General features: G+C 43.5%; 1 protein-coding gene across 1 annotated transcript in view; it reads right to left on the bottom strand.

The window, feature by feature from the left end:
- Window positions 1–11,680, bottom strand: part of LOC139537507 (E3 ubiquitin-protein ligase TRIM37-like) — a 35,350-nt gene extending 23,670 nt beyond the window's left edge. Inside the window, exons 1-9 of the mRNA XM_071338900.1 lie at window positions 11,295–11,680; window positions 10,793–10,871; window positions 8,624–8,725; window positions 8,203–8,243; window positions 7,452–7,568; window positions 3,545–3,632; window positions 3,304–3,426; window positions 2,921–3,044; window positions 2,751–2,818 (exon numbers count right to left, since the gene is read on the bottom strand). Of these exons, the coding sequence (XP_071195001.1) occupies window positions 2,751–2,818; window positions 2,921–3,044; window positions 3,304–3,426; window positions 3,545–3,632; window positions 7,452–7,568; window positions 8,203–8,243; window positions 8,624–8,725; window positions 10,793–10,813 (684 nt within the window). The 5' untranslated portion in view covers window positions 10,814–10,871; window positions 11,295–11,680. The remainder of the gene's footprint in view (window positions 1–2,750; window positions 2,819–2,920; window positions 3,045–3,303; window positions 3,427–3,544; window positions 3,633–7,451; window positions 7,569–8,202; window positions 8,244–8,623; window positions 8,726–10,792; window positions 10,872–11,294) is intronic.
- Window positions 11,681–17,321: the final 5,641 nt, after the last annotated feature.

The raw sequence follows: 17,321 nt of genomic DNA, 5'->3' as shown, positions 1-17,321 counted from the left end.
AGAGGTGAATTCATAAGAAAACACCTGTGTGAAGGTTTGAGAACAGCTGGTTGTTTTTCCTCAAATGACTATGCAAAAAGCATTAAAAGACCCTAAGAAAAGTCCTGAAAGATTTACATGGCAGAATGTGTGAACTGTGTGACTAACAGTTGAAGCCAGGACACCCATTCTCTCAGGGCACTGGTGACCATTGAATTTAGGCTCTTTTGAAACAGAAATCTCTGGACTGTGAAATGGGCAGGATCATCAAGCTCTTGTCAATCGTTGACTCATCTCACCATAAAATCTTGGTGTTTTTCATAAGTTTCAAATCAGGGCGAAAGCACCTGGTTTCTTAAAGTTTCAAATCAGTTCGCTCAGAAAACAAAAAGTGAATCTCAGTAGTCTGAAGTTGCTTTTCTCCCTTTCTTTATCTGCACTGATGTGAAAGAACTGGACAGGTGAAAGCACATCGTGGTCATGAACATCACTGCTTTGACCATCCTGTCTGTTCAGGGCAAGTGCAGATAAAGAGGATATGAAAAGACAGAACGCCTCTAGACAATTGGTGGCTCAGTGCCTCCTCTCGCTCAGCTTCCTGCTACCCAGAGTAGAGGTCGACCGATTATGATTTTTCAACGCCGATACCGATTATTGGAGGACCAAAAAAAGCCGGTACCGATTAATGGGCCAATTTTTAAAAATGTATTTATTTATTTGTAATAATGACAATTACAACAATACTGAATTAACACTTTTAGTTTAACTTAATATAATACATCAATAAAATCAATTTAGCCTCAAATAAATAATCAAACATGTTCAATTTGGTTTAAATAATGCAAAAACAAAGTGTTGGAGAAGAAAGTAAAAATGCAATATGTGCCATGTAAAAAAGCTAACATTTAAGTTCCTTGCTCAGAACATATGAAAGCTGGTGGTTCCTTTTAACATGAGTCTTCAATATTCCCAGGTAAGAAGTTTTAGGTTGTAGTTATTATAGGACTATTTCTCTCTATACCAATTGTATTTCATATACCTTTGACTATTGGATGTTCTTATAGGCACTTTAGTATTGCCAGTGTAACAGTATAGCTTCCGTCCCTCTCCTCGCCCCTACCTGGGATCGAACTAGGAACACATCGACAACAGCTACCCTCGAAACATCGTTACGCATAGCTCCACAAAAGCCGCGGCCCTTGTAGAGCAAGGTGAACAACTACTTCAAGGTCTCAGAGCGAGTGACGTCACCGATTGAAACGCTATTAGCGCGCACACCGCTAACTAGCTCCGGAGTTGATAGGCTTGAAGTCATAAACAGCTCAATGCTTGAAGCACAGCGAAGAGCTGCTGGCAAACGCACGAAAGTGCTGTTTGAATGAATGCTTACGAGCCTGCTGCTGCCTACCACCGCTCAGTCAGACTGCTCTATCAAATCATATACTTAATTATAACATAATAACACACAGAAATACGAGCCTTAGGTCATTAATATGGCCAAATCCGGAAACTATCATTTCGAAAACAAAACGTTTATTCTTTCAGTGAAATACAGAACCGTTCCGTATTTTATCTAACGGGTGGCATCCATAAGTCTAAATATTCCTGTTACATTGCACAACCTTCAATGTTAGGTCATAATTACGTAAAATTCTGGCAAATTAGTTCGCAACGAGCCAGGCGGCCCAAACTGTTGCATATACCCTGACTCTGCGTGCAATGAACGCAAGATAAGTGACACAATTTCCCTAGTTTAATATTACCTGCTAACCTGGATTATTTTAACTAAATATGCAGGTTTAATAAAATATACTTCTGTGTATTGATTTTAAGAAAGCCATTGATGTTTATGGTTAGGTACATTCGTGCAACAATTGTGCTTTTTTCGCAAATGCGCTTTTGTTAAATCATCCCCCGTTTGGCGAAGTTGGCTGTCTTTGTTAGGAATAAATAGTCTTCACACAGTTCACAACGAGCCAGACGGCCCAAACTGCTGCATATACCCCGACTCTGTTGCGCAGAACGCAAGAAATTCATGTTTGCAGGCAATATTAACTAAATATGCAGGTTTAAAAATATATACTTGTGTATTGATTTTAAGAAATGCGTTGATATTTATGGTTAGGTACACATTGGTGCAACGACAGTGCTTTTTTCGCAAGTGCGCTTGTTAAATCACCCGTTTGGCGAAGTAGGCTATGATTCAATGATAAATTAACAGGCACCGCATCGATTATATGCAACGCAGGACAAGCTAGATAAACTAGTAATATCATCAACCATGTGTAGTTAACTAGTGATTATGTTAAGATTGATTGTTTTTTAAAATAAAATATGTTTAATGCTAGCTAGCACCTTACCTTGGCTCCTTGCTGCACTCGCATAAGAGGTATCCAGCCTGCTACGCAGTCTCCTCGTGGAGTGCAATGTAATCTTCCATGATCGGTGTCCAAAAATGCCGATTACCGATTGTTATGAAAACTTGAAATCGGCCCTAATTAAATCGGCCATTCAGATTAATCGGTCGACCTCTAACCCAGAGTGCTGTGCGGTGTGGCGTGCCAGACAGCCACCGAAAACACTCACTTCCCACTCTCCTCCTAAACACCTGCCTCCACAAACCACAAGACAACACAGTTTGTCCTGCAAGAAACACACCCTCTCAAGGTACAACACATTCCAATCCACTTGTAGTGCTACCTACGGCGTTCCTGGTGTTAAATCTTTTTAAAATGGTACACTGTATACTGGTATAGTACAAGTCCACATACCTGATGTTCCACCTCCTGCAGGAGAGACTCCAGTAGCTCAGTCTCTTGGGTGAGGGAGGTCTTCTGACCTGTTGTGAGAACATTTTCATATAAAAATAATATTTTAATGACATAGAAGGGCATTACAGTGACAAGAGAGAAACACGAATGGTGTCATGAAACTTGCGTACCCATGAGGGTGATGAGTTTGTTTTTGAGCTGGTTGTCGAGACGGGCAATCATCATCTCTACTGCATTACGTATCTCTCGCACTCGCTCGTCTTTGGCCCCTCGCACTGCTTCCACGTTCCTCTCCTGAGAGAACCAGAAAACATATGTTGAATTAAGGCAGACGGTTTCGGCGTTGTAATGTATTTTGGTAGAACGGTAACTTCATCTGTCATCAGAGGGATAGAGTAGAGTAGGCATCCCATCACAACAGAGGCAAATTAGATGTAGTGCCCTTGTGCCATCTAGTGGCAAAATTCAGCAGTGTGCAGTAGTGATATTGATACCATTTTCTCATGTGTGCTTCTAACCAAGCTAAAAATTTAAAATAAACAGTGCCCCTCACCACCTCCTGCACCAGGCTGATGAGCTCCATGAGGCGGCGGCGGAGCTTGGCCACCTCCTCGTTCACCTTGGACACGTGCTGCTCGTAGATCTCAGCCAGAGGCTTGAAGGTGTGGCCGCCATGCTTGGGGAAGGAAAAGGGGTGAAGATCAAAATACAGGAATGGACTGACTGAGCACTTGTTTTATTATACCAAAGGGATATGGGGCTTGACTGAGAATACTCCTCTGTGGGCCACTTACCATGCCTCCCCACAGAGCACACTGGTGGCAGATGCACTTCTTACAGGTCCAGCAGAACACACTGAGTTTCTCATGGTGGTTCTCACACCTGTAGACAAACCATAGACAACTGACACATCCAGACCCTCTGGAATCTCTTTTCAACACATTTTTTGTCACATTAAGCAGGTTTCCATCCAACCTTTTTATGCGAGTAAAGTACATGTCGGACAAAAAAAAAGTCACGACAGGCCTGATGGAAATTCAAATTTGTCGGTAAACTTTTCAAATGTCGAACAAAACAAAATATGCTTGACAATGTGGGCAATTTCTTTGCTGGTGAAATAGATTATGCAACAAGTGCTTCATTCTATAGCTAGAGGACTCCTGATATCTCCAGGAGTGATAAGTAAAATGTTTGTCTTTATCTGTTGTCTCTTTTTGCTAGCTAGGGCATCTGTTTTAAGTGCTGCCTGTCTCCCCAGTAGCCTACTTGGTGTGTGAACTGCGACTGGTCAAAACTTGCAGATGATTGTTGACACATCTAAGGGGCATGGCAATTTGTGACTTGTTTTGGTAATCAGTAGTTGTATTGGAGGGAGAGTGGTTTCTCCTCTCCTAGGCAATCAGTGTTAGTACTTCAGTCTCCCCTGTTTTCTCAACGGCAGCTGTAAGCGGCAGTCGTGTCAGTCTGGTCGCCGAAACAAAGACTGCTCTGCCGAGGTGTTCGGGGAAGGCTCTACACCACTCTCTCGCTTGAGAATCTTACCAAGTTATTTTCTGCTGATCTCATTTAGCTCTTGTGTAGCTTTGACAACTATGCGTGTTTTCTATTCCATGTTCGCTCCTCTCCCTGTAGGCTTTACAGACCCCCCCCCCACTTGGCTTCAACCCTTCTAATATAGTGTACCCTACGTGCACAACCCAGGTGGAATTCCGGGTCCCTGGCAACGTTTGGAACTGCCAATCTGCGGCCAAGAGCGCCAAATTCATCTCACCCTATGCTGCCCTTCAATCCCTTGACTTTTTGGTCCTGACGGAGACATGGATCACCCCAGAGAACACTGCTACTCCAGCTGCTCTCTTCATCTGACTACGTTTTTTCTCATAGTCCAAGAGCATCTGGTAGTAGCATAGGGGTATAAATTTCTCCTAACTGGAGATTATCTTTTTCCCCTCCTGTCCATCTCCTCATTTGAATGCCATGCTGTCACTTGTCCACTCAAGCTTAACATTATTGTTGTCATCTATCGCCCACCAAGTGCCCTTGGAGAGTTCCTCAATGAGCTTGACACCTTGATAAGCTAATTTCCTGACGATGGCTCACTGCTCTTAGTACTTGGCAACTTCAACCTCCCGATGTATGCCTTTAATTCATTTCTTTCCAACACTCTCTTTCCCCTCCTTGCCTTTTCACCTCAACCTTTTCCAATCCCTTCCAACTCACAAGGCAGGCAATTTGTTTGACCTCATCTTTACTAGTGGCTGTTAGCCTACTAATCTTACTACAACTCCCTCCCCAGGTCTCTGATCACTACTTTGTTTCCTTCACTGTCTCCCTTTCCTAGTCACTCAGCCTCTTCGACCCTACCCTCCTCCCTTTCCACATCTTATGACTCGCACTGGAAAACTAAACTTTCGGAGGACCTATCATCCTTTCACTCTCTCCTCTCTACCTTCTCTTGCTCTGCATCTGTTGCTAAAGCCACTATCACTCTAAATTTCAAACTTCTTCCTTTAACCCCAGGAAACTCTTTTCCACCTTCTCGTCACTCCTTAAATCCTACACCCCTCCCTCCCTGTGGATGACTATCAACCACTTTGAAAAAGTTGACGACATCCGCTCCTCAATCACAGCCTATTGAGTCCACTGGTCCCACTCACACAGAACTACCCTACGCCTTCACCCCAGATGAAATATTGTGACTGAGGTCTGGCCACCCGACAACCTGCCAGCTTGACCCTATCCCCTCCTACAGACCATCTCTGGAGACCTAATTCCATTCATAATTTCCCTCATCCCTGACCACTGGCTGTCCCCTCTGACTTTAAAATGACCAGAATGCTCCCCTCCTCAAAAAACCAACACTCAAGTCGTGACGCAAAAAACTATGGACCTGTATCCCTTTTTGAAAACACTTGTGTGCTGCCTCTGATCAACTCTTATCTCTCTCAGAATGCTCTTCTTGACGTTGGGCCAGTAACCGAAAGGTTGCTAGATCGAATCCCCAAGCTAACAAGGTAAAAATCTGTCATTCTGCCCCTGAACAAGGCAGTTATCCTACTGTTCCTAGGCCTTCGTTGTAAATAAGAATTTGTTCTTAACTGACTTGCCTAGTAAAATAAAAAAAGTCAGGCTTCATGATGGGTCACTCAACCGAGACTGATCCTCTGCGTGGAGGCTCTCCGCACTGCCAAAGCGGACTCTGTTCTCATCCTCCTAAATCTATCCACTGCCTTTGACACCGTGAACCATCAGATCCTCCTCTCCACCCTCTCAGGGCTGGACGTCTCCAGCGCTGCACACCCTTGGATTGCATCGTACCTGGCAGGCCGCTCCAACCAGGCAACGTGGAGAGGATCTGTGTCTGCACCACATATTCTCACTACTGGTGTCCCCCAGGGCTCGGTTCTAGGCCCTCTTCTCTCTATACACCAAGTCACTCGGCTCCGTCATATCCGCACATGGTGTCTTCTATCATTGCTATGCGGATGACACAACTACTTTTCTCCTTCCCCTCTTCTGACACCCAGGTGACGAGACGCATCTCTGCGTGCCTGGCAGATATCTCCGATTGGATGTCAGCCCACCACCTCAAGCTTGAAAAGACTGAGCTGCTCTTCCTCCCGAGGAAGGCCTGCCCGCTCAAAGACCAATCCATCATAGTTGACTTCTCCACAGTGTCGCCCTCCCAGAGTGCTAAGAACCATGGCATGACCCTGGACAACACCCTGTTGTTCTCTGCAAACATCAAAGCAGTACCACGCTCCTGCAAGTTCAAGCTCTACAACCCTACCTCAGTCAGTCCTATTCCAGGCACTTGTCATCTCCAGTCTGGACTACTGCAACTGGCTGTTGGCTGGGCTCCCCGCTTGTGCCATCAAAACCTTGCAACTTATCCAGAACGCTGCAGCCCGCCTTGTTTTCAACCTTCCCAAGTTCTCCCATGTCACCCAGCTCCTCCACACACTCCATTGGCTTCCATTCGATGGTCGCATCCACTACAAGACCATAGTGTCTGCCTACGGCGCAACAAGAGGAACTGCCCCTCCCTATCTTCAGACTATGCTCAAACCCTACACCTCAACCCGAGGACTCAGTTCTGTCACCTCTGGTCTCTTGGCCCTCCCATCCCCACAGGAAGGCAGCTCCCGCTCTGCCCAGTCCAAGCTCTTCTCTGTTCTGGCACACCAATGATGGAGCCAGCTTCCCCCTGAAGCTAGGATAGCAGAGTCCCTGCCCATCTTCTGAAAACACCAGAAAACCCTACCTCTACAAAAAGTATCTTATACGACTAAGTGCTTTTTTGTGCACTGCGTCATGACACACTTTTTATCCGCAACAAGTTTGTTTGAATGGAACACAACTCGTGGGAAAACATTTTTTATGCCGATTTTAGAATATTCACATGAAAATCTGTTGCAAATTGGATGGAAACCTAGAGCCAAACAACAAGCCATTTATAAACTCAGCCCACTTTACAATGTGCTGGGCCTTTCACATTTCCAAGCTGAAAGGACACATTGTTCTAGGTTGCTTTTGCCTCATACTGCATTTAGTTTAATGGAGCCCAGGTTGTGTTAGAGGTCTTCAATTCTAACAGAAATATAGGGTATGGATAGAGAGGGGGAGCGAGGGCAGAGAGAAAGAAAGCTAAGGTATTGATGAGGGGAGCGAGGGATGGAAAGGAGGGATGCTGGGGCTCACTTGTCCTTGTCGTTCTCCTCATGTTTGGAGAGATTGCAGAGCTGCAGGGTGTCCAGCTGCTGGGTAACCTCTTCAGCCCAGCGGCAGTTCACCAACTCCCGCAGCTGCAGTGGTGCCCTGGAGAGACAGACAGACACACAAGGTCATACACAGATACATACATGATCGGTCTTGAAAAACAAGACCGAACAAAACATACATACATGGTGGCTACAGCCTAAGTCTATCCAAAACCATCTAAATCAAACAATTTGGACAAAGGAACAGTTACATACAGATCTCCAAGTTCAGTATTCCTTAAGATTTCTTTAAAAACGTTTATTTAGCATCATTAATTGATACTGGCACTAGATCAGTCCTCACTGTGAATTTTGGAGGAAATCTATACTTTATTCCCTCGATTTACTCTGAATTCTAAAAAGGTTGTTCTGGAACATAATCAGTAACCCCCGCAGCATTTAGCCTAGTGGTTAGAGCTTTGGGCCAGTAACTGAAAGGTCGCTGTTTCGAATCCCGAGCCAGCAAGGTCGAAGAATCTGCCGTTCTGCCCTTGAGCAAGGCAGCTAACCCCCAACAACAATTTCTCCCCAGGCAGCGAATAACATGGATGTCAATTAAGGCATCTGATTCAGAGAGGGTTGGGTTAAATGCGGAAGACACATTTCGGTTGAGCAACTGACTAGGTATCCCCCCCTTTCCCTAGTCCCTGCCAGGAATACTAAGTACTGTGTTCAAACACAGAAGGGCTTACCGACAGTGTGGGCATTGGGCTCTCTGCTCAGTCAACCAGCGCTGTCAATAGAAGAGGTTACATGTCAGCATTGCAGATGAGGTTGTAACACTGTATAGATGTATAGGTTTTTACAGGATGCCTAACACCCATGACTGCCTCGATTTCCTATATTTGTAGCCTGACACTTCAAAGTAAACACTGTAATGAGAATTGTTCTATACATTAAAATCATAGTAAAATGACAGTGGAATATTGGTTTTCCCTTAAACAATAAAAATAGGTTATTAAAGCTTTTTCTTAATTCACTAATGCTGTCAGTTATAAGTATGATTGTTCAGACTGAGGCATTTTAAGGCCTGTAGATTTTCCCCTCACATCCCAGCTGTGAAGTGTTACGCTAACAAGCTAGTCTCGTTGCCCGTGGCGACATGTCACTCACCCGTATGCAGCTGAAGCAGCAGAGTTTGGAGCAGTGGGGGCAGAGCCGAGCATCCCGCAGCTTCTCCATACAGATGAAACAGCGGAACACCTCCGCAATACTCTGTGTGGCAAGATAGAAGTCTTAAATATTATCAAAGCAAGACTGGAACCATTATACACTTGGACAGGAATAAGTAGGCTCAAATGTGGTGTATGATACATTACATTAATAAAGGCCTAACTTTAAATATTTTCTGTATATTTAGAAACAGTCAACTGGCAGGTGTCTTCACTGACATTTTCAACATGTCCCTGATTGAGTCTCTAATACCAACATGTTTCAAGCAGACCACCATAGTCCCTGTACCCAAGAACACGAAGGCAACCAGCCTAAATGACTACAGACCCGTAGTACTCACATCCGTAGCCCTGAAGTGCTTTGAAAGGCTGGTAATGGCTCACATCAACACCATTATCCCAGAAACCCTAGACCAACTCCAATTTGCATAAAACCCAAACAGATCCACAGACGATGCAATCTCTATTGCACTCCACACTGCCCTTTCTCACCTGGACAAAAGAAACACCTATGTGAGAATGCTGTTCATTGACTACAGCTCAGCGTTCAACACCATAGTACCCTCAAAGCTCATCACTAAGCTAAGGATCCTGGGACTAAACACCTCCCTCTACAGCTGGATCCTGGACTTCCTGACGGGCCGCCCCCAGGTGGTGAGGGTAGGTAGCAACACATTGCCACGCTGATCCTCAACACTGGAGCCCATCAGGTGCGTGCTCAGTCCCCTCCTGTACTCCCTGTTCACCCACGACTGCATGGCCAGGCACAACTTCAACACCATCATTAAGTTTGCCAACGACACAACAGTGGTAGGCCAGATCACCGACAACGATGCGACAGCCTATAGGGAGGATGTCAGAGACCTGGCCGGGTGGTGCCAGAATAACAACCTATCCCTCAACGTAACAAAGAGTAAGGAGAGGATTGTGGACTACAGGAAAAGGAGGACCGAGAACACCCTCATTCTCATTGACGGGGCTGTAGTGGAGCAGGTTGAGAGCTTCAAGTTCCTCGGTGTCCACATCAACAACAAACTAGAATGGTCCAAACACACCAAGACAGTCGTGAAGAGGGCACGACAAAGCCTATTCCCACTCAGGAAACTAAAAAGATTTGGCATGGGTCCTCAGATCCTCAAAAGGTTCTACGGCTGCACCATCGAGAGCATCCTGACTGGTTGCATCACTGCCTGGTACGGCAACTGCTCGGCCTCCGACCGCAAGGCACTACAGAGGGTAGTGTGTACGTACATCTGCCATCCAGGACGTCTACACCAGGCAGTGTCAGAGGAAGGCCCTAAAAATTGTCAAAGACCCCAGCCATCCCAGTCATAGACTGTTCTCTCTACTACCGCATGGCAAGCGGTACCGGAGAGCCAAGTCTAGGACAAAAAGGCTTCTCAACAATTTTTACCCCCAAGCCATAAGACTCCTGAACAGGTAATCAAATGGCTACCCGGACTATTTGCATTGTGTGCCCCCCCCCAACCCCTCTTTTACGCTGCTGCTACTCTCTGTTTATCATATATGCATAGTCACTTTAACCATATCTACCTCAATCAGCCCGACTAACCGGTGTCTGTATATAGCCTCGCTACTGTTATTTTTATTTCTTTACTTACCTATTGTTCACCTAATACCTTTTTTTTGTTTTTTGAAATTGCACTGTTGGTTAGAGCCTGTAAGTAAGCATTTCACTGTCAGGTCTACACCTGTTGTAGTCGGCGCACGTGACAAATAAACTTTGATTTGAGCACAATGAGCACAGGGGGGCTCAGTCATAGACAAGGAAGCAAGAATCAATTCTCATTTGGTACAGTTGGTGCACAATCCGATGTAAATTACTGCCTGGTGGGGTGAGCTATATTTGGAACCCATATCCCAGTCTAATGCCAACGTTGGCTGAGAGCAAAATCTCTAGTCTAGTGATATGTCCTGAGCTCAGGAGTGCTTGCATCCATCCATCCATCAGTTTAGGGGATTTTCTAGTTAGAGCAGCATGTCAAGTTGTTCACTCAAATGTCATAGATAGGTCTTTATATAAAAGCTACAGTGGGGTAACCAGTGACATACATGTGCATTTATACTGATGTGTAAAATGTAAACACACCTCAACACTTTGTTCATCCATCTCAGACAGTTTGCTTTTCTTCAAATGGAGGAAATTGGGTGAAATCTCAATCCAATACCTATTTTCATGGAGAGAAAGAAAACAGTAGCGTCAAACGAAAATGTAGATAAAGGTCCAGTCAAAAATAGTGATTTCTTGTCATTTCCAACGCATGAAGGAATTAGTTCACGATATCAAGCTAATATTATAGTTCAATAACTTCTAACGGACAATTGATTTTTGTTCTGTGTGACAGGTTAGCTAACGTTAACTAGCAAGGTGAGGTGGTCTCTTTGCGAACTAACACTGCGGTTTCCAAAACGACTATATGAATTACAAATTGGCATGGTGTTAAACAACATAGCTGACTAGCAACATAAACAAAAAAGAAAACCAAGGAAGGTGTGCGTGATGAGGGCGAATTCAAATGTATAACTAACGTTAACAAATAACGTTAGCTGATTATGATAGCTAGCTAACGTTAGTTAGCTGGTTACCTTACCTTCTCAGATGCTAGCTGGCATTGATAACATCTCTGATAATACACGCAGATGTTCCACTATTATTTTGGATATGTGAAATTGGTAGCGTCAACTAGCCTGATTCCTAACATCTACTGTATAATAAACGAGTTAGCCTTAAGCATCGAGCTAACATGGCCCATCACTAGCTAGCAGCCCAATTGACAGACAACTAAATTGCCTCCACTGTAAATATCAAATGCATACAGTAGACAGGCTTCATTCAATGATACACTTGCTCGCAAAACTACCATAGTTTTTGCAACCCGTGGCTACATTTGTTTTTCTTCCATGATGCAGGCTATAATCTGCTGCAGCTACATATCATATCACCATTGGAGACCATTTCTATGTTTATCGCGAGCTCTTCAGAGATTGCTTCAACCAATGTAAAACAGCTGAAGCGGTGGAAGGTGGGACTTTTCTCACAATTATCCAATGAGCAATGGCCCGTATAAATATGAGAAGGGTAAATCGACACACCCATACATGTTATAAAAGCAATCTACAAGAAAGTGGGAAAACAAACAGTAACAAAATAATATGAAATCTTATTCTCCCAATGCATTCCTTCCTTCTAAACTCAGCAAAAAAAGAAACGTCCCTTTTTCAGGACCGTGTCTTTCAAATATCATTCGTAAAAATCCAAATAACTTCACAGATCTTCATTGTAAAGGGTTTAAACACTGTTTCCCATGCTTGTTCAATGACCTATAAACAATTAATGAACATGTACCTGTGGAACGGTAGGCAATTAAGGTCACAGTTATGAAACTTAGGACACTAAAGAGGCCTTTCTCCTGACTCTGAAAAACACCAAAAGAAAGATGCCCAGAGTCCCTGCTCATCTGCGTGAACATGCCTTAGGCATGCTGCAAGGAGACATGAGGACTGCAGATGTGGCCAGGGCAATAAATAACAATGTCCGTACACGGCTATGACAGCGCTACAGGGAGACAGGACGGACAGCTGATCGTCCTCACAGTGGCAGACCACGTATAACAACACCTGCACAGGATCGGTACATCCGAACATCACACCCAGGTACAGGATGGCAACAACAACTGCCCGAGTTACACCAGGAACGCACAATCCCTCCATCAGTGCTCAGATACGGTCTGCAATAGACTGAGAGAGGCTGGACTGAGGGCTTGTAGGCCTGTTGTAAGGCAGGTCCTCACCAGACATCAACGGCAACAACGTCGCCTATGGGCACAAACCCACCGTCTCTGGAACAGACAGGACTGGTCCCATCATCGTCGAAGGAATGAGCGTTACACAGAGGCCTGTACTCTGGAGTGGGATCGATTTGGAGGTGGAGGGTCCGTCATGGTCTGGGAGGTGTGTCACAGCATCATCGGACTGAGCTTGTTGTCATTGCAGGCAATCTCAACGCTGTGCGTTACAGGGAAAACATCCTCCTCCCTCATGTGGTACCCTTCCTGCAGGCTCATCCTGACATGATCCTCCACCATGACAATGCTACCAGCCATACTGCTCGTTCTGTGCGTGATTTCATGCAAGACAGGAATGTCAGTGTTCTGCCATGGCCAGCGAAGAGCCCGGATCTCAATCCCACTGAGCACCTCTGGGACCTGTTGGATCGGAGGGTGAGGGCTAGGGCCATTCCCCCCAGAAATGTCCGGGAACTTGCAGGTGCCTTGGTGGAAGAGTGGGGTAACATCTCACAGCAAGAACTGGCAAATCTGGTGCAGTCCATGAGGAGGAGATGCACTGCAGTACTTAATGCAGCTGGTGGCCACACCAGATACTGACTGTTACTTTTGATTTTGACCCCCTTTGTTCAGGGACACATTATTCAATTTATGTTACTCACATGCTGAGTGTATTTATAGTTAGAAATCTAGCAACTAATGGGATTTGAGTTTCCACTTCTCCAGGTGGTGAATTGGCACTAATTAAATTAGGCCTATATATAATATTAGTAAATAGAAAGAAGAAGATACATTTTTTCTCTCTCTATTGAACAAAACAAATAGAAAATTGACTGTAAAATAACAAATATATCATAATTGTCAACCCAAAATTCATGACAGTCACTGGATTAGGTTGCATAATATCACAATACTCTCTCAGTAGTCTATTACGCTTCTTAATAAAGCATTGTCATTGACTTTAGTTGACAGTGAGAGGACGTTTCATTTTTTGCTGAGTTTATGTGCAAAATCAAGTTTACTTACAGTACCAGTCAAAAGTTGACACACCTAGGTTTTTCTTTATCTTTACTATTTTCGACACTGTAGAATAATAGTGAAGACATCAACACTATGAAATAACACATATAGTATCATGTAGTAACCAAAAAAAGTGTTAAACAAATCAAAATATATTTTATATTCTTTAAAGTAACCACCCTTTTCCTTGGTGAGAGCTTTGCACACTCTTGACATTCTCTCAACCAGCTTCATGAGGAATGCTTTTCCAACTGTCTTAATAACTTTTTATGGCTGCAGGGGCAGTATTGAGTAGCTTGGATGAAAGGTGCACAGAGGTGCCCAGAGTAAACGGCCTGCTCCTCAGTCATAGTTGCTAATATATGCATATTATTAGTAGTATTGGATAGAAAACACTCTGAAGTTTCTAAAACTGTTTGAATTATGTCTGTGAGTATAACAGAACTCATATGGCAGGCAAAAACCTGAGAAGTTCCACTTCCTGTTTGGATTTTTTCTGAGGCTGGTAGTTTTTCAACCAAGCTCCCATTGAAATTACAGCGAGATATGGATGAGTTTTCACTTCACTTTCACTTCACTTTCGCTTCCACTAGATGTCAACAGTCAATAGAACTTTGTCTGATGACTCTGTTGTGAAGGGGGGCCGAAGGAGACAGGAATGAGTAATCACTGCCATGAGGTGACCACGCTTTGACCACGCGCGTTCACGTGAGAGGCAGCTCTGTTCCATCGCTCAACTGAAGTCAATGTAATTCTCCGGTTGGAACGTTATTCAAGATGTATGTTAACAACATTCTAAAGATTGATTCAATACATTGTTTGACATGTTTCTACTGACTGTTACGGAACTTTTGGACATGTCGTCACGTTTTAGTGAACGCGCTTTGTAACTTTGGAATTGTTTACCAAACGCGCTAACCAAAGTAGATAATTGGACATAAATAACGGACATTATCGAACAAATCAAGCATTTATTGTGGACCTGGGATTCCTGGGAGTGCATTGTGATGAATATCATCAAAGGTAAGGGAACATTTATCATGTAATTTCTGGTTTCTGTTGACTCCAACATGGCGGCTAATTTGACTCTTGTTCTGAGCACTGTCTCAGATTATTGCATGGTTTGCTTTTTCCGTAAAGTTTTTTTGAAATCTGACACAGCGGTTGCATTAAGGAGAGGTATATCTATAATTCCATGTGTATAACTTGTATTATCATCTACATTTATGATGAGTATTTCTGTTGAAACGATGTGGCTATGCACTATCACTGGATGTTTTTGGAACTAGTGAATGTAACGCGCCAATGTAATTTCAGATTTTTTTATATAAATATTAACTTTATCAAACAAAACATGCATGTATTGTGTAACATGAAGTCCTATGAGTGTCATCTGATGAAGATCATCCAAGGTTAGTGATTAGTTTTAGCTATATTTCTGCTTTTTGTGACTGCTATCTTTCGCTGGAAAAATGGCTGTGCTTATTGTGGTTTGGTGTGACCTAACATAATCGTTTGTAGTGCTTCGCTGAAAAGCATATTTGAAATCGGACACTTTGGTGGGATTAACAACAAGATTACCTTTAAAATGGTATAAGACACATGTATGTCTGAGGAATTTTAATTATGAGATTTCTGTTTTTAGAATTTGGCGCCCTGCACTTTCACTGGCTGTTGTCATATCGATCCCGTTACCGGGATTGCAGCCATAAGAAGTTTTAAAGGAGTTCTCATATGCTGAGCACTTGTTGGCTGCTTTTCCTTCACTCTGCAGTCCAACTCATCCCAAACCATCTCAATTGGGTTGAGGTCGGGTGATTGTGGAGGCCACGTCATCTGAAGCAGCACTCCATCACTCTCCTTCTTGGTCAAATAGCCCTTACAAATAGTCCTTGGGGTGTGTTGGGTCATTGTCTTGTTGAAAAACAAATTAAGTGCAAACCAGATGGGATGGCGTATCGCTGCAGAACGCTGTGGTAGCCATGCTGGTTAAGTGTGCCTTGAATTCTAAGTAAATCACAGACAGTGTCACCAACAAAGCACCATCACACCTCCTCCTCCATGCTTCACGGTGGGAATCACACACGCATAGATCATCCGTTCACCTACTCTGCGTCTCACAAAGACACAGCGGTTGGAACCAAAAATCTCACATTTGTACTCATCAGACCAAAGTACTGATATCCACCAGCCTAATGTCCATTGCTCGTGCTTCTTGGCCCAAGCAAGTCTCTTCTTCTTATTGGTGTCCTTTAGTAGTGCTTTCTTTGCAGCAATTCAACCATGAAGGCCTGATTCACGCAGTCTCCTCTGAAAAGTTGATGTTGAGATGAGTTATTTGAACTCTGTGAAGCATTTATTTCGGATGCAATTTCTGAAGCTGGTAACTCTAATGGACTTATCCTCCGTAGCAGAGGTAACTCTGGGTCTTCCTTTCCTGTGGTGGTCCTCATGAGAGCCAGTTTCATCATAGTGCTTGATGGTTTTTGCGACTGCACTTGAAGAAACGTTCAAAGTTCTTGAAATTTTCCAAATTGACTGAACTTCATGTCTTAAAATAATGATGGACTGTCGTTTCTCTTTGCTTATTTGAGCTGTTCTTGCCATAATATGGACTTGGGCTTTTACCAAATAGTGCTATCTTCTGTATACCACCCCTACCTTGTCACAACACAACTGATTGGCTCAAATACATTAAGAAGGAAAGAAATTTCACAAATTAACAATGCACACCTGTTAATTGAAATGCATTCCAGGTGACTACCTCATGAAGCTGGTTGCGAGAATGCCAAGAGTGTGCAAAGCTGTCATCAAGGCAAAGGGAGGCTACTTTGAAGAATCTCAAATATAAAATAGATAGATTTTTTGGTTACTACATGATTCCATGAGTTATTTCATAGTTTGTCTTCACTATTATTCTACAATGTATAAAATAGTAAAAATAAAGAAAAACCCTTGAATGAGTAGGTGTGTCCAAACTTTTGACTGTTACTGTATATCAACTATGCCATGCTCAAACCTGTACTGAAATGTGGATTTTCCACTAAACATGCCTTATTCCGAAGCCTCATTTGAACCCGAGGGAGAAATTGACCCACATACTAAATACAGAACGCTTGGAGAGAAGTGGAGCTGCCTTCCGTGAATGTGGGGCAAAATTAATGAGCCATTTTTTATGTCCCCAGTGAACCTGAATAAAATGTAAGTCTTCCATTTAGGCTAGCCCCATCGAGACACCTCATCCCATTTTCTGGAGGATCCTCTGGTATCAAGCCTAGCTTCCTAGCTAACCACTGAGCCTTGATGAATAGGCATCCAAAGGCATGAATAAAGAAAGTACATTTTACATTTTCTCCCAAACATGTGATAGGGGAAAGCAATATGGTGGACACTTAGACACAATCTACATACAATCGTGACCCATCCAATTCTATTAAATGAGGAAAAGAGACCAGGAGAGATAAGAGCTACATAGCCACAGAAGGCTTCAGAGCAGCCACTTAGTTATGGTTTGAATCAAAGAATACATCTTAAAAGTGCAACCTAAGACACTAAACAATAATCCTTTTATGTCCAATTAGCTTTTTTAGTTACACTACAGCTTTTCTTCTTAGAAATTGGGTGTCAATTTCCAGCAGCAATTCTGAGGCTGAATGTAAAAGTTTAGCTTACTTCCACCATACCAATTTTATCTGTAGAAAGGATTCTCAGAATTGGGATATGGTTCCAAAGTAACCCACGACTGCTGTGCAGTGCCCCATTCTATCTGTACAACTCTGGTCAACAGTTTCACCACAAGATGTCAGTAGCAAG

The sequence above is a fragment of the Salvelinus alpinus genome, chromosome 13, assembly GCF_045679555.1.
Source record: "Salvelinus alpinus chromosome 13, SLU_Salpinus.1, whole genome shotgun sequence".
NCBI classification, from domain to species: domain Eukaryota; kingdom Metazoa; phylum Chordata; class Actinopteri; order Salmoniformes; family Salmonidae; genus Salvelinus; species Salvelinus alpinus.
Note: the sequence above shows the minus strand (reverse complement) of the source record. Positions and strands in the feature narration are given on the sequence as shown.